Here is a 24,706-nt window from a genome sequence, read left to right on the forward strand (position 1 = left end):
CCAAGCAGCTGCTCAGGAAGGAAACTCGTTCTGTCTCCTAGAGATGAACGTACTTTGGTGCGAAAAGTGCAAATCAATCCCAGAACAACAGCAAAGGACCTTGTGAAGATGCTGGAGGAAACAGCATCATGTTGTGGGGGTGCTTTGCTGCAGGAGTGACTGGTGCACTTCACAAAATAGATGGCATCATGAGGAAAGAAAATTATGTGGATATATTGAAGTAACATCACAAGACTTCAGTCAGAAAGTTAATGCTTGGTCGCAAATGGGTCTTCCAAATGGACAATGAGCCCAAGCATACATCCAAAGTTGTGGCAAAATGGCTTAAGGACAACAAAGTTAAGGTATAGGAGTGGCCATCACAAAGCCCTGACCTCAATCCTATAGACAATTTGTGGGCAGAACTGGAAAAGCGCGTGTGAGCAAGGAGGCCTACAAACCTGACTCAGTTCCACCAGCTCTGTCAGGAGGAATGGGCCAAAATTCACCCAACATATTGTGGGAAGCTTGTGGAAAGCTACCCAAACTCAAGTTAAACAATTTAAAGGCAATGCTACCACATACTAATTGAGTATGTAAACTTCTGACGCACCGGGAATGTGATGAAAGATATAAAAGCTTAAATAAAATCACTCTACTATTATTCTGACATTTCGCATTCTTAAAATAAAGTGGTGATCCTAACTGACCGAAAACAGGGAATTTTTACGATAATTAAATGTCAGGAATTGTGAAAAACTGAGTTTAAATGTATTTGGCTAAGGTGTATGTAAACTTCGGACTTCAACTCTATCTATCTATCTATCTATCTACAGTATATAATTATCTACAGTGGCAAGAAAAAGTATGTGAACCCTTTGGAATTACCTGGATTTCTGCATAAATTGGTCATAAAATGTGATCTGATCTTCATCTAAGTCACAACAATAGACAATAACTAATAACACACCAATTATTGTATTTTTATTTTCTATATTGAATACATTATTTAAACATTCACAGTGTAAGTTGGAAAAAGTATGAGAACCCCTAGGCTAATGCCTTCTCCAAAAGCTATTTGGAGTCAGGAGTCAGTTAACCTGGAGTCCAATCAATGAGACGAGATTGGAGATATTGTTTAGAGCTGCCCTGACCTATAAAAAACACTCACAAAATTTGAGTTTGCTATTCACAAGAAGCATTGCCTGATGTGAACCATGTCTTGAACAAATGAGATCTCAGAAGACCTAAGATTATGAATTGTTGACTTACAGCTGGAAAGGTTTACACAAGTATCTCTAAAAGCCTTGATGTCCATGGTAAGACAAATTGTATATAAATGGAGAAAGTTCAGCACTGTTGCTACTCTCCCTAGGAGTGGCAGTCCTGCAAAGATGACTGCAAGAGCACAGCGCAGAATACTCAATGAGGTTAATAAGAATCGTAGAGTGACTCTTCATCTTTGCTGACAAGTCTACGAAACGTAAAACACTAAACAAGAATGGTGCTCATGGGAGGACACCACGGAAGAAGCCATTGCTGTCAAAAAAAAAACATTGCTGCACGTCTGAAGTTCGCAAAAGAGCACCTGGTTGTTTCACAGCGCTACTGGAAAAAATATTCTGTAGACAGATGAAACTAAAATTGAGTTGTTTGGAAGGAACACACAACACTATGTGAGGAGACAAATAAGGCACAGCACACCAATGTGAAAACCTCATCCCAGCTATAAAGTATGGTGGATGGAGCATCATGGTTTGGACAGTTTGCTATCATCGACGGAAAAATGAATTCCCAAGTTTATCAAGACATTTAGCCTTACATTTTCCTGCTAAATGTCCGCCAATTGAAGCTCGGTGATGCAACAGGACATTCACCCAAAACACAGATGTAAATCAACAACAGAATGGATTCAACAGAAGAAAATACGCCTTCTGGAGAGTCCTGACCTCAACCCGATTGAGATGCTGTGGCATGACCTCAAGAGTACGGTTCACACCAGACATCCCAAGAATATTGCTGAACTGAAACAGTTTTGTAAAGAGGAATGGTCCAATATTCCTCCTGACCGTTGTTCAGGTCTGATCCGCAACTACAGAAAATGTTTGGTTGAGGTTATTGCTGCCAAAGGAGGGTCAACCAGTTATTAAATCCAAGGGTTCACAAACTTTTTCCACCCTGGACTGTGAATGTTTACACAGTGTGTTCAATTAAGACATGATATAATTGTTTGTGTTTTATTAGTTTAAGCAGACTGTGTGTGTCTATTATTGTGACTTTGATGAAGTTAAGATCAAATATAATGCCCAATTGTGCAGAACTACAGGTAATTCCAAAGGGCTCATATACTTTTTCTTGCCACTGTACCTATCCATTTAGTACAATCAAGGTATGCCAATTCACATCTGTTTATAAAGAAATACAACAAATCACAAGTTTGTTGTATTGAATGAAGAACACACAGTTGTTAAATAACTCTGTTTGGGGCCGAGAAATTCAATGGCAGTACAGTACTCCCCTGGAAAAGCAAATGCCTTTTGTATGTTTGTCAGTTTCCCAGCACATGTAAGGATGTTTAGTTTTAAGTGTGGTAGAAATAAAACATAAAATAAGTTAACTTGATATTACAATCTTAGTTTAGAAACAAACATTAGAAAAGTGCAGCAAGCATTTTGTGAGGAGTTTTACTTCCACGTATAAACTGGAGTTTGGGTCATTTAGTCAGCTGTGAACATTACAGTTGTGTGTATTTATACTATGACATAGAATCAGTAGTGTAAAAGGCAATGGCAAGCATTATACTAAGTAAAAACACAGTGACCCTCAACTACAGCCTATCTATCATTCAGTAGTATACAATCAGAACAAATCTATCTTGTTTGCTGCTGCTGGCTAAAAATATTAATTTCCAAAGGAATCAAGTCAAAGGCTCTGAAGTCTATGTTCACAGATAGTTCTGAATATGTTCACAAATACGAGGAACCCATTTCATGTAGCAAATTAACAACTGGCAAGAAGCAGAATATGGAAGACCAGTGCTTTTTCTAATTCTCATAAGGAACACACAAAGCGTTAAGCGTTCCAAAATACATTAAGAGATAATATTAATTAATAACACGGAACCCAAACCGGCTGCGCCATCGTGCATACATTTATTTTGCCCCCCCACACCAAACGCGATCACGACACGCAGGTTAAAATATCAAAACAAACTCTGAACCAATTACATTAATTTGGGGACAGGTCGAAAAGCATTAAACATGTATGGCACTTTAAGCTCGTAATATTAGCTTGCACCTGCTAGCTAAAGTTAATTTGTCCTATTTAGCTAGCTAGCTGTTGCTAGCTAATTTGTCCTGGGATATAAACATTGAGTTGTTATTTTACCTGAAATGCACAAGGACCTCTACTCCGACAATTAATCTACACATAAAACGGCCAACCGAATCATTTCTAGTCATCTCTCCTCCTTCCAGGCTTTCTCATCTTTGAACTTATATGGTGATCGCATCTAAACTTTCATTGTATTACCACGACAACCGGCAACAAAGTTCGTCCTTCAATCACCCACGCGGGTATAACCAATGAGGAGATGGCACGTGGGTACCTGCTTCTATAAACCAATGAGGAGATGGGAGAGGCAGGACTTTCAGCGCGATCTGCGTCAGAAATAGGAATGACTTCTATTTTAGACAGCCCTTGGCAATGCAGACACTCATTGGTGCGCGCGAGCAGTGTGGGTGCAATAATTGAATAAAATGGATTTCTACATTTATTTTGCGACGCTCGCGCACGCGACGTGTCCGTTCTGGTCAGCATGTAAGGAACACATTTCTCCCTATAAGGCACAGTGATACACAGTAAATCTCAGGTCAAAACCAAAATACTGCCAATGTTGAAAAGTTACAGAAAAGGCACAAATAGCTCCTTCGGGAATATGAAGTCCGTTTCAAAACGTGATACTGTTGGCATTAGCTTGTACTTGACGACTTAGTAGAAAAAGAGAAGAAAAACATTTGCAAGTGGCCCATGCATCAAAATGCAGGCAATTCCACTTAGCAGTAAAGAAATGGATATGAGTCTCAGGTGACCAAAGACCAGACAAGGGGCTCCACTAAAAGGAACGGACCATGTCATCATACAGTGACAGAATATACAAAAAGAAAAATACTTCAGAAGGCAAAAAGAGTTTAAGACTTCCCAGAGAGAATGTTGGAAGATTTGTCAGGCCATTCTTCGATTGGACTGATCTCGATGGGGTCAAACTGGGGGAAGACCACGAAACACAGCCTCTGTGCCACGTAGGTTGCTGACTCTGTGAGAAAACAGAGCCCACTTTTAGCATCACATCAAGGTGTCTGACCAGACAACTAAAATATGATTCCTTTTAAATGCCATATATCTGGGTCTACTGAAATAAAGAATGGTTTGATACTTGTCATATACAGCATACAGGTTTTAGGGACGTTGGATACTATTAAACACTCGGTTGAATTTGAATTCAGAAATTCAGACACGTTTGGGGAAAAGTAAGAGCCCGTGATTATTAAGACAAACATGTATTTGCAGGATTGAAGAGGACACCCACCGATGAAGTCATAGATACATTTTGGCTTGGATTTCCAGTGCACCCCCAGGAAATAGACTGGTACACCAGTGAGCATGATGACCAGCCCAACACCACACACCACTGGCTCAGAGTACAGACTGAAGCCCAGCAACATGGCCCAGAACATCAGGTAGGTGACAGGGACAAGGAGGTTTACCTGATGAGCAGGGATGAGAACCGATTCATTTTTATAATGGAGAGAGTGTCACGTGCCGCTCCACCTTTCAATGAATAAGTAGGTGAGAACAGGTTCAATCTATTGCTGTAGTTTGCTCTTATTTGTCAATTACTGTGTCAATCATTTATCTCTAATGCAAACTAGCACAAACTGACATCCTGCTATATAAAAACAGTTGTAAACTTTACAGAAATGTCAGAGGGGCCATGATTGAACCATGAGCGGAGTAATAATACCTTAATTGGTCTGTAAAGTTTGGGCTTCTTCCATCGGTAGTAGAGCAGGCCTGCGATGGTGACTCCATAGGAGAGGTAGTTGATGAAGGACACATAGTTGATCAGGTTGTGTGTCTCTCCTATACACAGGATTACAATGGTGGCAGTACACTGCAAGACAAAGAGAGAGAGAAAGGGAGTGAGAGAGATAAATAGACAAGAGACAGACAGGGGGAAGGAGGAGAGAGAAGAGAGGTGACAACTGATAAATACCTGAGTGAGGTATGGAATACAGAGGAAGCCTACCGTAGACAGTGGTTAAGGGCTGTAACAGCGGCATTGAGTTGGCCACTGAGTGTGCACTAGAAATAGTAGAATAGAATAGTAGAAATTAAGTATTTGTTTCTTACACAGCAGAGGAGAGCTGGGATGGGGGTGCAGTTCTTAAAGTGGATCATGGCCAGCAAGCTGGGTAGATGTCCCTCTCTGGCCCCAGAGAAACACAATCTAGAAAGACCCATAAAAATATAGAGGACGTAAAGACCCATGTACAATCATTTAACGAACTCTAAAAACATGCATGCACCTCCGTTTCCAGGACGTATCTCAATCCAAAGGCAGCATCCTTGTGGATTGTGACACGGCCTAGAGGACATTCCCAGGGTTGAGCTCCTCAACTCTATTCCACATCAGGTAACACATCAGGTATCCAAGATGACGTAGCAGTCAGACGTCTTTGTCTTGTCTCGTCCCATCTACATATATATTTTTCCTAAACCTCAACTTCAAAATAATCTCCTGCAACCCGCCTCACCCAATGTGGTGTGGATCTGTTTTTGTTTTTTCCTAAAGTATTTCTATTTACCTCTGAACTAGAATACCTCAACTGAAGCTAGCTAGCTAACTAGCTACCAGCTATCAGTCAGCTAACCACTGCTAGCGGTCATCAGCTAACCTTTAGCTCGGAAAGCTCTCGCCAGTTCGTACAACGCGTTTCAAACCAGAGCATACCGGACCTATTTTTCTCTCCATACCCCTGATTTCCTTCCACAAACTCTGAACCTTTTAATCTGGATCATCACAGCTAGCTAACCGCAACCCTGGGTTGACTACTCCTGGCTAAAGTTTTGTCCCGGAGCTAGCACCAACTAGCCTGGGGCTAGCCCATGCTAGACCCATCTCCCGGCTCACTCCTGGGCTACAATATCCGGACCCCTTCTACTGCCGGTACGGGGCACGGAACCCCACCGTTCCTCTACGACTGGAATTACCGACATAATCTGCCCGAGGATTCCAACAAGCCCCTCAGGCGCAACGTCCGCTGAAGGCCCATTCTGCTAACCTGCTAGGCCTGCTAGCTACCTAGAGCTACTTGGAACCCTATTAACCACTCACTGGACCCATTTGTTCACTTGGCTGGTCTCTCTAATATCAATATGCCTCGTCATTACTGTCTGGTTAGTGATTACTGTCTTATTTCACTGTAGAGGCAAAAACAGACTTTGTCCCACCCCCATCGCGATGGCATCCCTGGTTTAAAGGCTAACTTCCTAGCCCAATGCCTAGGTTTACCTCCAATGTACTCACATCCTACCATACCTTTGTCTGTACACTATGCCTTGAATCTATGCTATCGTGCCCAGAACCCTGCTCCTTTTACTCTCTGTTCCGAATGTGCTAGACGGCCAGTTCTTATAGCATTTAGCCGTACCCTTATCCTACTTCTCCTCTGTTCCTCTGGTGATGTAGAGGTTAATCCAGGTCCTGCAGTGCCTAGCTCCACTCCCACTCCCCAGGTGCTCTCATTTGTTGACTTCTGTAACCGTAAAAGCCTTGGTTTCATGCATGTTAACATTAGAAGCCAACTCCCTAAGTTTATTTTACTCACTGCTTTAGCACACTCTGCTAAACCGGATGTCTTAGCCGTGTCTGAATCCTGGCTTAGGAAAACCACCAAAAAATCTCCATCGCTAACTAACATTTTCCGCCAAGATAGAACTGCCAAAGGGGGCGGTGTCGGATTCTACTGCAAAGATAGCCTGCAGAGTTCTGTATTACTATCCAAGTCTGTACCCGAACAATTCGAGTTTCTACTTCTAAAAATTCACCTTTCCAGAAACAAGTCTCTCACTGTTGCCGCTTGCTATAGACCTCCCTCTGCCCCCAGCTGTGCCCTCGATACCATATGTGAATTGATTGCCCCCCATCGATCTTCTGAGCTCGTGCTACTAGGTGACCTAAACATGCTTAACACCCCAGCCATCCTACAATCCAAGCTTGATGCCCTCAATCTCACACAAATTATCAATGAACCTACCAAGTACAACTCCAAATCCGTAAACACGGGCACCCTCATAGATGTCATCCTAACTAACTCGCCCTCCAAATACACCTCTGCTGTTTTCAATCAAAATCTCAGCGATCACTGCCTGCATCCGTAATGGGTCTGCGACCAAACGACCACCCCTCATCACTGTCAAACGCTCCCTAAAACACTTCTGCGAGCAGGCCTTTCTAATCGACCTGGCTGGGGTATCCTGGAATGACATTGACCTCATCCCGTCAGTAGATGATGCCTGGCTATTCTTTAAAAGTGCCTTCCTCACCATCTTAAATAAGTATGCCCCATTCATGCCCCATGCCCCAAAAACATACGGGGGCGTGATATGCAACTTTTCAGGGAAGTTAGGAACAAATATACACAGGCAGTTAGGAAAGCTAATGCTTTTTCAAACAGAAATTTGCATCCTGTAGTACTAACTCAAAGTTTTGGGACACTGTAAAGTCCATGGAGAATAAGAACACCTCCTCCCAGCTGCCCACTGCTCTGAGGCTAGGAAACACTGTCACCACTGATAAATCCACTATAATTGATGATTTCAATAAGCATTTCTCTCCATGCTTTCCACCTGGCTAACCCGCCAAAGCCCCCACCATTTCTCCTTTACCCAAATCCAGATAGCTGCAAAGTCTGGACCCCTACAAATCAGCCGGGCTAGGCAATCTGGACCCTCTCTTTCTAAAATTACCTGCCAAATTGTTGCAACCCCTATTACTGGCCTGTTCAACCTCTTTCGTATTGTCTGAGATTCCCACAGATTGGAAAGCTGCCGCGGTGATCCCCCTCTTCAAAGAGGGAGACACTAGACCCAAACAGACCTATATCTATCCTACCCTGTCTTTCTAAGGTCTTCGAAATCTAAGTAAACAAACAGATTACTGACCATTTCGAATCCCACCGTACCTTCTCCGCTATGCAATCTCGTTTCAGAGCTGGTCATGGGTGCACCTCAGCCCCGCTCAAGGTCCTAAACGACATCATAACCGCCATCGATAAGAGACATTACTGTGCAGCCATATTCATCGACCTGGCCAAGGCTTTCGACTCTGTCAATCACCACATTCTTATTGACAGACTCGACAGCCTTGGTTTCTCAAATTATTGCCTCACCTGGTTTACCAACTACTTCTCTGATAGAGTTCAGTGTGTCAAATCGGAGGGCCTGTTGTCCGGACCTCTGGCAGTCTCTATGGGGTTGCCAGAGGGTTCAGTCCTCAGGCCGACTCTCTTCTCTGTATACTCTGTATGCATCAATGTTCTCATTCCAGACTCACATTCAGCATCTCCAATCCAAAATAATTAAATCTAGAATTGGCTTCCTATATCGCAACAAAGCATCCTTCACTCATGCTGCCAAACATACCCTTGTAAAACTGACCATCCCACCGATCCTCGACTTCGGTGATGTCATCTATAAAATAGCCTCCAACACTCTACTCAACAAACTGGATGCAGTCTATCACTGCCATCCGTTTTGTCACCAAAGCCCCATACACTACCCACCATTGCGACCTGTACGCTCTCGTTGGTTGGCCCTCGCTTCATACTCATCGCCAAACCCACTGGCTACAGGTTATCTACAAGTCTCTGCTTGATAAAGCCCCACCTTATCTCAGCTCACTGGTCACCTTAGCAGCACCCACTTGTAGCACTTGCTCCAGCAGGTATATCTCACTGGTCATCCCCAAAGATAATTCCTCCTTTGGTCGTCTTTCCTTCCAGTTCTCTGCTGCCAATGACTGGAACGAACGGCAAAAATCTCTGAAGCTGGAGACTCATATCTCCCTCACTAGCTTTATGCGCCAGCTGTCGGAGCAGCTCACAGATCACTGCACCTGTACATAGCCCATCTGTAAACAGCCCATCTATCTACCTACCTCATCCCCACACTGTATTTATTTATCTTGCTCCTTTGCACCCCAGTATCTCTACCTGCACATTCATCTTCTGCACATCTACCATTCCAGTGTGTAATTGCTATATTGTAATTACTTCGCCACCATGGCCTATTTATTGCCTTAACTCCCTTATCTTACCTCATTTACACTCACTGTATATAGACTTTTTGTTTTCTTTTGTTCTACTGTATTATTGACTGTTTTGTTTATTCCATGTGTAACTCTGTGTTGTTGTATGTGTCGAAGTGCTATGCTTTATCTTGGCCAGGTCGCAGTTGCAAATGAGAACTTGTTCTCAACTAGCCTACCTGGTTAAATAAAGGTGGAACATGAAAACAAAAATGCTAGCAGTAGAATCAGATTATAATTTTTTTAAAGATAAAAATACACCTTATTGAACAGCGGGGACTGTGAAGCAACACAAACATAGGCACAGACACATGCATACACATGGATTTTGTGTTGTGGTAGTGGAGTAGGAGCCTGAGGGCACACAGTGTGTTGTGAAATCTGTTATAAATGTATTGTAATTAGCTCCCTTGGCAGCAGCTAATGGGGATCCAAAATAAATACAAATACCTTGAGGAGGTGAAGAGGTAGCCGTTGATGCCTCCGAACGTGGACAAGGCTACCGAGATGGGCATAAGGACAGAGAACATCCCCAGGAGCTTCTCTCCAAACGTCTGCAGCAGCACAAGGTTTATACATTTAGGACAAAAAACAAGCCTTGGATAGCTCGATGCAGAGAAAGTATTTGTAATAAATTAATGGCATCTGTATGTGAACATGCATTGTGTTGAACGTTCATTAAAAGGTCAATACATCAAATAATGACACCATTAAAGTACAGTACTCCAGACAATATTTGTCGTGTTGCAAAGCAAAGCGAACAGCGTTACTCACGACGGCCACAGCGTTGGATGAGAGCAGCTCCTCGGGTGACATGGCGGAGAAGTAGGCGATGTTGGTGAGCGTGTACACAAAGGTCACCAATGGGATTGAGATGTAAATGGCACGAGGTAGGTTCCTGATGAGGTAATCCACATGGTACAAAGCCTACTGATGTGTTCATCCACAAACTACTGATGAGGTCATCCACAAGGTACAAAAACTACTGATGAGGTAATCCACAAGGTACAAAAACTACTGATAGACATCCACAAGGTACACAAACTACTGATGAGGTAATCCACATGGTACAAAAATGACTGATGAGGTCATCCACATAGAATACAAACCATGCAATCAACACAGTCTCATAAATCATGCATTGTTGGGGAAGTAAGAAGGCAGCTGACATGCAATATACATTATATATACACAAAAGTATGTAGACACCCCTTCAAATTATTGGATTTGGCTATTTCAGCCACACCCGTTTCTGCCCTGCCCTAGCTTCATGAAATGGGTTTCCATGTCCTAGCAGCCTAAGATCACCATGCGCAATGCCAAGTGTCGGCTGGAGTGGTGTAAAGCTCGCTGCCATTGGACTCTGGAGCAGTGGGAACACGTTCTCTGGAGTGATGAATCACGCTCCACCATCTGGCAGTCCGACGGCTGAATCTGGGTTTGACGGATGACAGGAGAACGCTACCTACCCCGAAGCATGACAACTGTAAAGTTTGGTGGATGAGGAATAATGGTCTGGGGATGTTTTTCATTGTTTGATTAGGCCCCTTCCAGTGAAGGAAAATCTAAACACTACAGCATACAATAACATTCTAGATTCTGTGCTTCCAAGTTTGTGACAACAGTTTGGGGTAGGCCCTTTCCTGTTTCAGCATAAAAATTCCCCTGTGCACAAAGCGAGGTTCATACAGAAATGGTTTGATCGGTGTGGAAGAACCTGAATGGTCTGCAATTGACTGGGCTGAATGGAAGCAAGTCCCCACAACAATGTTCCAACATCTAGTGGAAAGCCTTCCCAGAAGAGTGGAGGATGTTATAGCAGCAAAGAGGGTACCAACTCCATAATAATGGCCATGATTTTGTAATGAGTGGTTCGACGAGCAGGTGCCCACATACTTTTGGTCATGTAGTGTACTTTATCTTGTGTATATAAAAAAATATAACTCTTTATATATATTTATTTTGCATTATATCACTTACATTTCTTATCAATATTTTAATTGATATACCACCGCAAGATCACAACATACAACTGTGCATCGCCCCACAATGCTTGCTTTCATGCCGGACTGGTTATACAGTACACACCATTGGATAGATAATTGTGAATAGAATAGAATAGAATGCAAAGTAAAATCATGTTTGGTGAACCAGAAGCTCACCGTCGCGGTTCAACCACTTCCTCTGTGACATAGTTCAGGAAGTTCCATCCACTGAAGGCGAAAGAGGCCTGGAGGAAAGCCAGAGCGACCTGCCCAACTGAGGGAGTCCTGCTGAACTCAAAAGCCACATGAGGCGTCAGTCCCTCGTAGTTGCCTGAAGGGATACAAATTCACCATCAATGTCGAGGTGATGTTTTAGGGAAATAGCATGATAGCCTCTTTGATCAATAAAAACTGGGAAATATTACAGACGTGCAAGTTCCTATTGGTTTGTTGAAGGTGCTATTAACCTTTGGCACCTGGATCATGTTCAGTAGGCATATAATGGAAGAAAGCAGTCCGAAACTGGGAGGTATTATCTGAACTTGCTAAATAAGAAACCCTCATTTTCGCTTTCAGTCGCAAAACGTCTTGCTACAGTGTGCGCTAATGAAAATCATTCTATAGAGAAGGTGAGTGTGTGTCTCACCCTTGCAGATCTGCACCAGGCCGACCACTATGATGAGACCCAGGGCCGCCAGCTTCCCCACCGTGAACACATCCTGGATCCTGGTGGCCAGACGCACACTAGAGCAGTTCACCCAGGTCAGGAACACTGCAAACACACATGCACACACAATACTTGTAAGCGTTTCATTGAGAAAACAAAATACTATTTAAACCCTAAACCCAAGTTATGTACAATCCTAGGGGTGGGTACATTGTTTCACCTCATCCATCACTGTCATTGGCTCGCCTCTCTCTCTCATGGTGGCCTGGCTCTCGCAGACAAAGGGGAGTGGTCAAGGCCACCAAAACAAACCGCTTCCAACGCAACAGAACAAAACCCAGAAAGGAAAGGTGGGCAGGTCCCTGAAGGGATGGGCAGAAAGCTCACATTTTCTCCAGGTCATTGGCATCCAGTTCCCCAAAAACAAGTGTGAATAATGTCCTCTAAAAGCAGGGATTACGCGCGAAAAAAACCCCCTGTTGTTTCACCTCATGGGTCATAACGCTGTTGGCTTGTTGGCTTTTCTGCGGCTCACTCATAGTACATTTTGCTCACTCATGGTACAATGGGGTTTTTGTGTGTTTTTCTTCTCTACTTAAGAGGGTTCATTAGAGGCCTAGGTTCAATCAGATCAAGTGCTACCCAGCAAAAGCAGACACCTGCTCGCGTTAGAAGTTCAGAACGAGAAAGTGTAGGCTATATAGAAATAATTATTGAACTAAATAATGAGGGTTTCCATCGTCTTAATGAAGGTGTAGATTTCATCTCACATTCCAGTGTTCCAGCTTGTACATATGGCTGCATGGGATTTCTGTTAACGCGACTCCATTTTAGGTATAATGCTAGGAGCCGCTTGTGGATTTGACAGCTCTAACGCAGTTCCACCTCCGACACTGCCAAAGCAACTGCTATGCCGATGTCTGCTAAAGTGGATCTGATTGAATAGAGCCCTAAGTACAAGTTTCCTCAGGTTTACAGAACTGGCTGCAGTGATGTCATTTTGACGACTTTATGGCATGACGGTCAGGTTGGTTGTAAAATTATGTTTTTTGATATCTTTTAAGCGAACCAATAAATAAGTCTACAACCAGATAAAAATCAAATATTCTGGAAAAAGAACTGAAAAGGAATTAGGAACCAGAAAGTTAGGTCACCCTGACATCCCATGGCCTAATTTGACCACAGGAATCGTTTGTCCATTGGGATGATTCCCTACATCCTTCAGAAACTCTACACTTCATCGGTCTTTGTTTCCCTAACTTCACTGCCCACTCCTTCCTCCTGTCCCTCCCTTATAAATTTCTATTTGACACACCTATGCATTGTTTTTATATTCCTGTCTCCAACTCTGAACGTTTTAAAAGGCTTCCAGGCAATGGTTATGCAAGAGATATTTCACTCTGTTGTACCAGGTAAACTTGAGGTCGAAAGAAATGCACATCTGTTTAAACGAGGTGCTGGCTAGCGGAGTAGAACACTTGAAAAAGGGAAGGAGAGGCACGTGCTCTAGGAGCTCAGGTGCAGTCATTTAATAACCTAATAATCAACGTTTCGACAGACAAACTGTCTTCATCAGGGTATATTAACAAACACTGCGTGTCACTAGTTTAAATAGTGTCAAAGGACACACACAGGTGTCTGTAATCATGGCTGGGTGTGGCTTGATATCATTGGTTCATTTACAGATATAAATAGAACATATAAAAAACAGAAATGGATAGCATACGATCATAGATACAATTTGGCTACATAAGCCTGCAAACATTTACATTGAATAGTAAAATCACATGAATAGCTTCAGATCAAAGTCTACCTTGAGACCGAAGGGAGCAAGGGTCTTTAAATTAAAGATCCAGTCAGCCTCTCGTTTTCACAATAAATTGTTGAGGTCACCCCCTCTCCTAGGGAGGGTAACGTGTTCGAAGCCGATATAACGTAGGGACGAAATCGAGTGGTTCCCTTCCAAAAAGTGGGCTGTAACGGGGTACATCAAGTTTTTAGATTCGTACTTCTAATTCGTGCTTCATTTTACCCACATAATATTTACCACAAGGACAAGGTAAAAGACAAAGAACTGCTTTAGTAGAGCATGTGATAACACCTTTGATTGGGATCTGTTTCCCTGTTTGGGGGTGTATGAAGGATTTACATTTGTAAGTGCCATTGCATTGAGCACAGCCATTACACTTGTAATTTCCATCTAGTAGAGGCGCAAATAGACGTTGTGCAGGGGTATTTTGGGGTGGTAAATCAGAGTTTACCAATTGTTCTCTGAGGTTTCTGCCCCGCGAGAATACGAACAAAGGATGGTTCGAAAACACATGACTGACACAGTCATCGGATCTTAGAATGTGCCAATGTTTGTCAACGATTCCCTTAATGAATTTCTTCCGAACACACTTAATAGCGGGTTGTAAAAACGCAAGAATGCTTCTTTTTGTGAGATCCCAATCAAAGGAAAAATAATGTATTCCATTGAGCTTATTTCAGCCATTACCAGGGTGTGTTTGACAGATCATTTGACAGGTGGTAACTTTAACGGGGGAAAATGACAGGTACAAGAAAGACTGATCTAGTCGCAGGAGTAAAATGAAAGCAATCAATCCAGCGAGATTAATGTGACAAGTGGATTTTGGAACCCCTCATACACCGGAAATATATGTCTGAAAAAGACAAATTCTCAGGTGGGGTGCACAGTATATCTTTTTGGGGTTACCTTAATGTTAATTTAACACATTTCCTTTACATAAGGGAGTTCAGGCACAGGAACATGGTACTAACAGAGACAGACTGTTGACAGCAGGCGTGTGGCCATGTAGGGAGGGACACAGTCGGGGAATACAGGCTGAAGGACATAGTTAGAGAAGGTGAGGGCGATGACAGCCAGGGTTGTGGGGTACATGATGAGCACCGCACTCCACAGGAGGAGAAACCTGGGAAGGGAGAAAAACAGTCAAATATGTCACTGCTTTGGTCCAACTTTGTGTTTTTTAATGAACAATTTGTTTATCGCATAAACTGAACAGTCAATTGAACATTCAACCAACTCTTCTGACCCCCAATACTATACACATTGGATGAGAGGTACCTACCCAACAAGGCCTCCGAAAATTTCTGTGACATAGGAGTAGTCCCCCCCTGACTTGGGGATGGTGACTCCCAGCTCAGCATAGCAGAGGGAACCCAGGGCAGCTATGCAGCCCCCTAGTACCCACACAATCAGTGCTAGACCCACTGAACCCGAGTGCTCTAGAACCCCCTTAGGAGAGATGAAGATTCCAGAACCAATTATGTTCCCTGTGGAGAGGGAGAAGGTATTACTAGAATACACACACACACACAAAACAAGCAAAATGGAAATATTGCTAAAAACAATGACTCATTTTAAAATCTTCCTATATGCAGGTAAATCTTTACAGAAACTGTATCATGTGTTAATCAGTTATGTTGAAAAGGTTTGGGAAACAATAAAGCAGAAGAACTGGACTGTTTAGATATATTGGTGTGTGGAACGGGAGGGATGTGATATCATCTGCTCTGTACACTTCCCCCTGAGTGAGCTGGGGGTTGCTCGCCACAGCCCGTTTTGAGCTAAGAGAAAACCCCGAAACGACATAGCTTTCTCTCTTCAAATATACGTGACAAAAATAAACCTTCTCTGATGATCATCGCAAGTTAACAACATCGTCCATAGAGGACTTCAGAAATGGAACAATCATACTGTTGATGTGAGCGAACAGATCAAGCAGTCACACGGTAGGAAGTGATTACCATCAAACCCAAGAGGCTTGAACATCAACCACACGCATTGTTGAAGTAATACAATGATCTGGATTCCAATATGGCTGTACCATGTCCAAGGGTGTATCAGAAATGGCACCCTGTTGAAAAGTAGTGGCATTATGGAATAGGGTGCCATTTCAGATGCAGATCAAGAGTATCCCAACCAACACATTCAGGGTAGTAGCACAGCAGAAGGCAGCCAAGTAGCACAGACCTTAATTACATAACTGGACATACGTAAATTATTTACTTATAACTGTCGAGCTCAGTCAAGTCGCCCTCTGGAATTCAATTCAACTCATCTATTACATTATTTCTAGACTGTACCGGCTTTCCCTTTGGTTTGTGACCCTGTCAGAAATGCTGAGACTGGGAGTAAGCCTGGTCTCATAGAATAGACGTAACATAGTGAAAGTAAATAAATTTGGTGTGGTTACATAACACAGAAGGCTACTTAAGGGAAAAACTAAAGTAGGGTGGTTGGCCAGGTGTTACTGCGAGCATCTAGCAACCCAAAGGTTGCATGTTCGAATCTCATCATGTACAACTTTAGTATTTTAGCTAATTAACAAATTTGCAACTGCTTACTACTCTTAGCTACTATGAAACTATTTAGCATGTTAGCTAACCCTTCCCCTAACCTTAAGCCTAACCTTAACCACTAGCTTAGTTAACACTAATCACCTGGCTAATGTTAGCATTATCCACCTAGCCAATGTTAGCCACAATAAATTGGAATTGGTAACATATAATACTTTTTGCAAATTCGTAACATATTATACAAATTCTAATTTGTAACATATCATACAAAATGGATAAGGGATGGATTAACATTTACAGAATGGGTACCTGGAGGAGAATGGGGGATGGTCATGCTTTTTTAATTTCAGTCAAGGGGAGGGTTTAGTATTTTTTTCATCTAGTCCAGAGGAGGGTCATGTCATTTGTAATCGATGAAATTTCAATATTTCTCCGTCTTTTAGAATTCATGGCTTATTAGGCTACATATGGATGTGTGCCCGATGCCGCCCCTCATCTCTGATTCTCAGCTGGGCACGCATAAATAGCCTTCAAGTGCGCCTAAAGGCTATTTAGTGTGGTCTCAATCAAATGATCCATAGACTGTAGACTATAGGCTGCGAAGTGCATGCTCGGAGAAGCACAGAGCAAAGTCATATTTCTAAGATAGCATTACACACTGCAATGGATATGGCAACCCTGAGCCCCGGCCTGCTCTGCTCTTGCTTATCAAAAACTGTTTTGTGTGCTGTGCTGTGTAGGTCTATAGTGTAGGTCTATAGTTCTTTTTTTGAAAATTAGGCCTAGTCCAAATAATGCACAATATTGCGTGTGGACTAGCCTATAGCCTATGGTCAAGTTTGATAGCTTGCTACTACTATAATAGATTGAATTAAAAACAGTACGTTTATTGCCCATTATGTTTTTATCAGAGTTATTACCGCAAGGCGCTACTGATGGTAGTGCGTACGGCCAAGTACATCACTGGGGCTAAGCTTCCTGCCATCCAGGACCTCTACTAGGCAGTGTCAGAGGAAGGCCCTAAAAATAGTCAAAGACTCCAGCCACCCAAATCATAGACTGTTCCTCTATGCTACCGCACGGTAAGTGATACCGGAGCGCCAAGTCTAGGTCCAAAAGGCTCCTGAACAGCTTCTACCTCCAATCCATTAGACTGCTAAACAGTTATGGCTACCCGGACTGTTTGCATTGACCCCCTTTTTCACACCTCTACTACTAGCTAATTATTATCTATGCATAGTGAGTTTACCCCTACCTACATGTACATATTACCTCAATTACCTTGACTAACCTGTACACCTGCACATTGACTTGGTACCGTTACCCCCTGTATATAGCCTTACTATTGTTATTTTATTGTGTTACTTGTTTAGTATTGATTATTTTTGTATATATTTTTTTACTATAGTTTATTATAAAAACTTTTTTTTTAGCAAATATCTTCGGACTTACTTTAAAAAAAAATCTGCATCGTTGGTTAATAAGAACTTGTAAGTAAGCATTTTACGGTAAGGTACACCTGCTGTATTCTTCACATGTGACAAATCAGATTTGATTTGATTTGATATTGACCTCACAATAAGTCAGATTCAAGTAACTTACATTGTGGTGCTGAAACTTGAAGCAGCGGCCGCAGCACAATCAGTTGGAAATGGACAGCTCATGGTGCTGAAAGTAGGCAAATTCGAGTAGGCATAATTCATTTAAATCATCTTCATTTGAATTAGACTTTACTAACAACAAGAGGGCTTTGTGTTGGAACCTTTTTCTTCCTATTGAAGAAATAAGAGGTAGGCCTACCTGTTTGACAGACAAAATTAGGCTATAGCCTGCTATATCCATAGATTTGTCGGTCAATTCCTCCACCCACCATGCACTCTTTAAATAGCCTACTTCTATGTCAGTGAAGGGCTGCTAGGTTAAAACCAAGGCTGCGTTTCAAACTCATAAAAGATATACCCTCGTCCACTTGCCTTATGACCTTGGGGGAATGCCTGCGGCCATATTTGTCGTCGGTCCAAGTGATTAGCCAAGCAAGGGAAGTTTGCAACGTAAGCCCCTCATCCCTCGTTTTTCATGGAGTTTGCGAGTGTACAATTATGTTCACTTCGGGGCCTGAAACGCCCCATAATTCAATCCGCGACAATTGCACATCCGCTAAGAAACATCCGCCAACACTTAAAACCCCAACGTCAATATGGAGTAAACATATAAGTAAAAACAAATGTAAATAAGTTAGAAATTGTGCTACTAATGCACAAACACCTCTCGTAAAAGTAATGATGTTTTTGTTTGGTTAGCTTTTGGAAATGGTAGAAATAAAACATTTTCCTTTTTCAGAAGTTCCAACTAGGCAGGCTAACGTTAGTCAGCTAATTCATTTGCTAGCTATCACAGAGTAGGCATATATTAATAAATATATAGTTAATATAAGTAGACATGCAATCATAATTGACTGTAGCGCATATAAAGCACGCACAAGCTACCAGTGGCTGAAAACACGAATTTCCCTGCAAGTGTAAACTCGTCAGACGTCATCAGAAGCATCCATCTCATTTGAGGGCTGAGGGGAGAGGGTGTGTCAGTTAAGTGTTCGGAATGCAGCCCAAGACTCAAATTAAGGGTGTATGAGAGGGTATGCCATACGCTGCATTTAGACGAGGGATGCAAAAAACGTCATACCAGTCGGCATAGCGGGACAAGAAAGCAAGAAAGATGTTTAATGCAAAAGCAAGACAGCACGACGGTATGCGTTACCATTGGGATTTCAGTAAACAAACATTGCAAATTAACATCTGGCAGAAAACAACGCTACGGAAGATGGCAAAGGTTGAAATATTTGGGCTCTGGCGGGAAGTCCTATGTACCGTGGCGGCTGAAAGCATTCACGGCCAGCCTCAACGCATTTACTATCGTTCCCTGATCAAAAACAATGACATGCGGTTTGCCGTCAACTGCCTACCTCGTGCCATCTAAACGCAGCAATAAGGTTACATTTTATTAAAGAAGATTTTGAAGAAAATAAAACAGATCCGATTATATAAAGTGATCTACAGTATAACAGTGCTTTGGTCCATGATGCTTTATGCTGGATACAAGCTGTAAAATACCCGGGAAAGACGTGACTTGGATGCATATGGGAATATCATTGTTTAGTTTGTTTGACATTCAGAGGCTGAGCTACAACCTTCTATAGCAAGGAGACAAAAAATTGACTTAACTTGGGATTTAAACTTTTTTTAACCTTTTATTTAACTAGGCAAGTCAGTTAATGATACTAGCCATCCCGGAGCCGGGATCGTGAACACAGCCTCAAGCTCATTACCATAACGCAACGTTAACTATTCATGAAAATCGCAAATGAAATGAAATAAATATGCTAGCTCTCAAGCTTAGCCTTTTGTTAACAACACTGTCATCTCAGATTTTCAAAATATGCTTTTCAACCATAGCAAAACAAGCATTTGTGTAAGAGTATTGATGGCTAGCATAGCATTAAGCCTAGCATTAAGCAGGCAACATTTTCACAAAAACAAGAAAAGCATTCAAATAAAATAATTTACCTTTGAAGAACTTCGGATGTTTTCAATGAGGAGATAGCAAATGTTCAGTGTTTCCAAAAAGATTCTTTGTGTAGGAGAAATCGTTCCGTTTTGTTAATCACTTTTGGCTACCAAAAAACCCGGAAAATTCAGTCATCAAAACGCCGAACTTTTTCCCAAATTAACTCCATAATATCGACTGAAACATGGCAAACGTTGTTTAGAATCAATCCTCAAGGTGTTTTTCACATATCTCTTCGATGATATATCGTTCGTGGAAGTATCCTTCTCCTCTGAATCACATTGAAGAATGCTTGCAGCTGAAGATTACGCACCAATTTCGACAAAGGACACCGGGCGGACACCTGGTAAATGTAGTCTCTTATGGCCAATCTTCCAATGATATGCCTACATAAACCTCTTGAGACTCTAGGGGCAGTATTTCATTTTTGGATAAAAAAACGTTCCCGTTTTAAACAAGATATTTTGTCACGAAAATATGCTCGACTATGCATATAATTGACAGCTTTGGAAAGAAAACACTCTGACGTTTCCAAAACTGCTGTCACGGTTTTCTAGGTGTGGTGAAGGAGAGTCGGACCAAAATGCAGCGTGTATATTGCGATCCATGTTTTAATAAACAAACGTAACACGAATCTAAATACAATTACTACAAAAAACAATAAACGTAAAGAAAACCGAAACAGCCTATACTGGTGTAACCTAACATAGACAGGAACAAGGACACTAAGGACAATCACCCACCATACAACCAAAGAATATGGCTGCCTAAATATGGTTCCCAATCAGAGACAACGATAAACACCTGCCTCTGATTGAGAACCACTTCAGACAGCCATAGACTTTCCTAGAACACCCCACTAAGCTACAATCCCACTAACATACACACCAAAACCCCAAAACAAAACACACCACAATACAAAAACTCCATGCCACACCCTGGCCTGACCCAATACATGAAGAAAAACACAAAATACTTAGACCAGGGCGTGACAACTGCAAAGATATTATCTGTGAGTGCCACAGAACTGATGCTACAGGCGAAACCAAGATGAACAAATTCTTATTTTCAATGACGCCTAGGAACAGTGGGTTACCTGCCTTGTTCAGGGGCAGAACGACAGATTTTTACCTTGTCAGCTCGGGGATTCGATCTTGCAATCTTCCGGTTACTAGTCAGACCCATTGAGTTTTTACAAATTTTGTTTTTACGTTACAGCCTTTTTCTAAAATGGTAAAAACTGGTTTTGAGGATTTTTTTCAACTGGATTAAAAATAAATACAGAAATACCTTATAAGTATTCAGACCCTTTGATCATCCTTGAGATGTTTCTACAACTAGATTGGAGTCCATCTGGGGTAAATTCAATTGATTGGACATGATTTGGAAAGGTACACACTTGTCTACATAAGGTCCCACAGTTGACAGTGCATGTCAGAGCAAAAACTAAGCCATGAGGTTGAAGGAATTGTCCGTAGAGCTCCGAGACAGGATTGTGTCGAGGCGCAGATCTGGGGAAGGGTACCAAAGAACACAGTGTCGTCCACCATTCTTCAATGGAAGAAGTTTGGAAAAACCAAGACCTCACATCTTCCTAGAGCTTGCTGCCCGGCCAAACTGAGCAATCGGGGGAGAAGGGCGGTGACTAAGGCCCGCTTGGAGTTTGTCAAAAGGCACATAAAGGTCTCAGACCATGAGAAACAAGATTCTCTGGTCTGATGAAACCAAGATTGAACTCTTTGGCCTGAATGCAAAGTGTCACGTCTGGAAGAAACCAGGCACCATCCCTACGGTGAAGCATGGTGGTGGCAGTATCATGCTGTGGGGATGTTTTTCAGCAGCAGGGACTGGGAAATTAGTCAGGATCGAGGGAAAGATGAACAGAGCAAAGTACAAAGAGATCCTTGATGAAAACCTGCCTCAGAACACTCAGGACCTCAGACTGGGGCAAAGGTTCACCTTCCAACAGGACAATGACCCTAAGCACACAGCCAAGACCATGCAGGATTGGCTCAGCAGCCAGAGCCCGGACTTGAACTCAATCTAACATCTCTGGAGAGATCTGAAAATAGCTGTGCAGCAATGCTTCCCATCCAACCTGACAGAGCTTGAGAGGATCTGCAGAGAAGAATGGGAGAAACTCCCCAAATCAGGTGTTCCAAGCTTGTAGCGTCATAGCCAAGACTTGAGGCTGTAATCAATGCCAAAGGTGCTTCCACAAAGTACTGAGTAAAGCGTCTAAATACTTATGTGATATATCCGTTTTTAATTTTTTATGAATTTGCAAAAGAATTTTAAAAATAAAAGGATTTGGCTTTGTCATTATGGGGTATTGTGTGTAGATTGATTAAGGGGGGAAAACTATTTAATCAATTTTAGAATTGGGCTGTAACGTAACAAAATGTGTAAAAAGTCAAGGGGTCTGAATAGTTTCAGAATGCACTGTAATCTAATTACGTCAATATCACTTGCTTAAACTAGTCACTTTCTGTGCAATAGAAAATGTTTAAACCCAGACAGCTTTTAGGGAAATACTTGTGACATTCTCTCGTTGGGTTAAGCCACGGAAGAAGAGTAGCCAGCAGTTAAAACTGACATTTTTCTGCATTGGTAGGGCTACTCTGTCTGGGGTGGAAAGGTCGGCCCAACTTTTGAAAGTACCATGCTCAGATTCCAAATGACGTCTCAGATGTAATTATTTGCAAACAGGGACAGTTTAGTTGCAAACAAGACGCACTGATTTGGCATTGGAGAATTATGATAAGATGAACAAATATCTCTCTGACAATGTTTTGCCTGTAATTTCGGTCATTTGTGTGGTATTAAAAAATATTGTGCTAATATGTCAAATTACGTAGAATTGCATGACATTTTTATAAACGCCAATATTTTTTCTGATCTGCAAATACGTTGATAGATTCATGCAATAATTTTACTATAAAGGAGATCTCTCTACCCCTAATCTTGTCCACGATGGTCTGTGAATCAAAACTCTTGCGTTGCCATGTAATGCTTACAGGACAAAGAACCGTTTCTGTCCAAGAAACGGTAAACATTCTCTGCTGTCACCTTTTGTTTTAATTATTATTTTTGGTATGGGGAGGGTCACTTGTTTTTTTTCCAAAGGTTCAGGATTTAAGTAAAATATATTTGTTAAAGGGAGGGCCATCCATTTTCATTTCAGAGAGGTCCGATTTTCTCCATGTAGCACTTGTTACATAATGTTCACTCCCTAATGGACATCCACAAATGAATACATACGAAACTTAACATATCATACTAACTGAAGTGGGTCGGTTTTACATTTACTATGTTACGTCTACCCCTGAGTCCAGGTTGGGGAGTAAGATGTATAACTTTTAAACAACAAGGTTGATGCTAGCATGGGCTTCCTGGTCTAGATTGCTCAACAGTTGGCAGTCTGTACTCGGTCTCTCTTCCACACACACAAGGAGGCAGGAGCCTGATTCAAAGGAATTTCTGACTCTTTGCTCGTGTTTGAGGTCTTAATTCAGGACTGATCTTTGATCAAAAACTGCGCTAGTGTAACTAACTAAAAGCCACAAGAGTAGGTTGGGGAGTAAATGTAAATTAAAAGCATCACTGTCTGTATAAATTACATAAAGAGCATAGGCCTATTCTTATTCAACTTTTAGTTTAATAATCATTTTACAGTAACCCTGAAACTAAAGTCAGAACATATGTAATAAACAGCCCAGGACTTTCATCAGCAGTCTGGGGGCCCTGAATATCAAAACCAACTAAAGTTACATTTATCAGTCATGATAAATATGCCCCTTCCAAACTGTATAGTGGCATTTACCCTACCGTAGGTGTAACTTGGGCCTATATCTTCATTTGCACCCTTCAGCAAGTGGATTAGATGTATTATAGCAGCCCCCTGCCATTTCCTCTGCTTCAGCAGACAATTTCCTTCTGCTTGACAACCAATGTGCTACTAATTAATATATTTTGGCCACGTAAGCATTGAGGTAGACATTTAATGCACGTCGATTTCTCACGTAGTCGCACTCGCATGGCATCTGAAATAGGACCATCATCTTATCATGACAGGTGAGAATATGGGCCTATTTCTAACCACTACAAATATAGGATACTGACTTTAATGACACATAATCCATCAATGGAAAACGCATGTTTTCAGCAAATTGGCTGTAAATGGCAAACTTACATCAAAGTTATTTCATCAAATAAAGCCATGACCAAACACCCCCAAGTAATAGATTCTAAAATGCAATACACTTTTACCAACCTTACCTATGATTATTGTACAGGCGCTTAAAAGTCCTATTTCTTTTTTCAGAGTCACTCTATCAGGGATTTCGTCACGCTTGTTGTTCCCATCTTTCAAGATCTTCAGTGCAGCTGCTGGCTCTTGCCGTGAGCAGATACTTCTTTTCCGCTTTTCTCCATCCATGTCTGCGACCATATCAAATGATTTCTCGAATTCCTCTCTTGAACTCACACACGGTATTGATGCACACTCAATAGGGTGCGCATGCGCAACAATCTGTCGCTGTCCAGGGTAGAATGCTAACGACCCTACTCTCGTGCCATCAACTACTTGAGCGTCGCTGGACGTTTTCCACTAAATCTCACGCGGAGATCCTTTCGAACTGTTTCAATACCGACGATAATAGCTGAGGCTTGCGTGCATCAGAGTTTGGGGCACTCTCCTAGTTGAGTAAGCCCCCCATCTTGAACACAACTGTGTCTGCGTAATCTCGATTGCTCAGTGTTCAGGCCCCCATTTCAGAGTACACAAATTCACTAAATCTTCTCAAATATTATTGATAG

General features: G+C 42.0%; 1 protein-coding gene across 1 annotated transcript; it reads right to left on the bottom strand.

Moving 5' to 3' along the window:
- Positions 1–4,169: 4,169 nt before the first annotated feature.
- On the bottom strand, positions 4,170–24,338 carry LOC115108980 (asc-type amino acid transporter 1-like). Its single transcript, XM_029633528.2, has 11 exons — positions 24,167–24,338; positions 15,094–15,298; positions 14,783–14,934; positions 11,981–12,106; positions 11,512–11,665; positions 10,124–10,247; positions 9,800–9,903; positions 5,392–5,488; positions 5,003–5,152; positions 4,568–4,745; positions 4,170–4,294 (listed from the first exon to the last, which is right to left on the bottom strand). Exons 1-11 carry the CDS (start codon positions 24,336–24,338, stop codon positions 4,170–4,172), a joined length of 1,587 nt encoding a protein of 528 aa, XP_029489388.1.
- Between the last annotated feature and the right edge of the window lie 368 nt (positions 24,339–24,706).

The sequence above is a fragment of the Oncorhynchus nerka genome, linkage group LG25 (assembly GCF_034236695.1).
Source record: "Oncorhynchus nerka isolate Pitt River linkage group LG25, Oner_Uvic_2.0, whole genome shotgun sequence".
In the NCBI taxonomy this organism is placed as follows: domain Eukaryota; kingdom Metazoa; phylum Chordata; class Actinopteri; order Salmoniformes; family Salmonidae; genus Oncorhynchus; species Oncorhynchus nerka.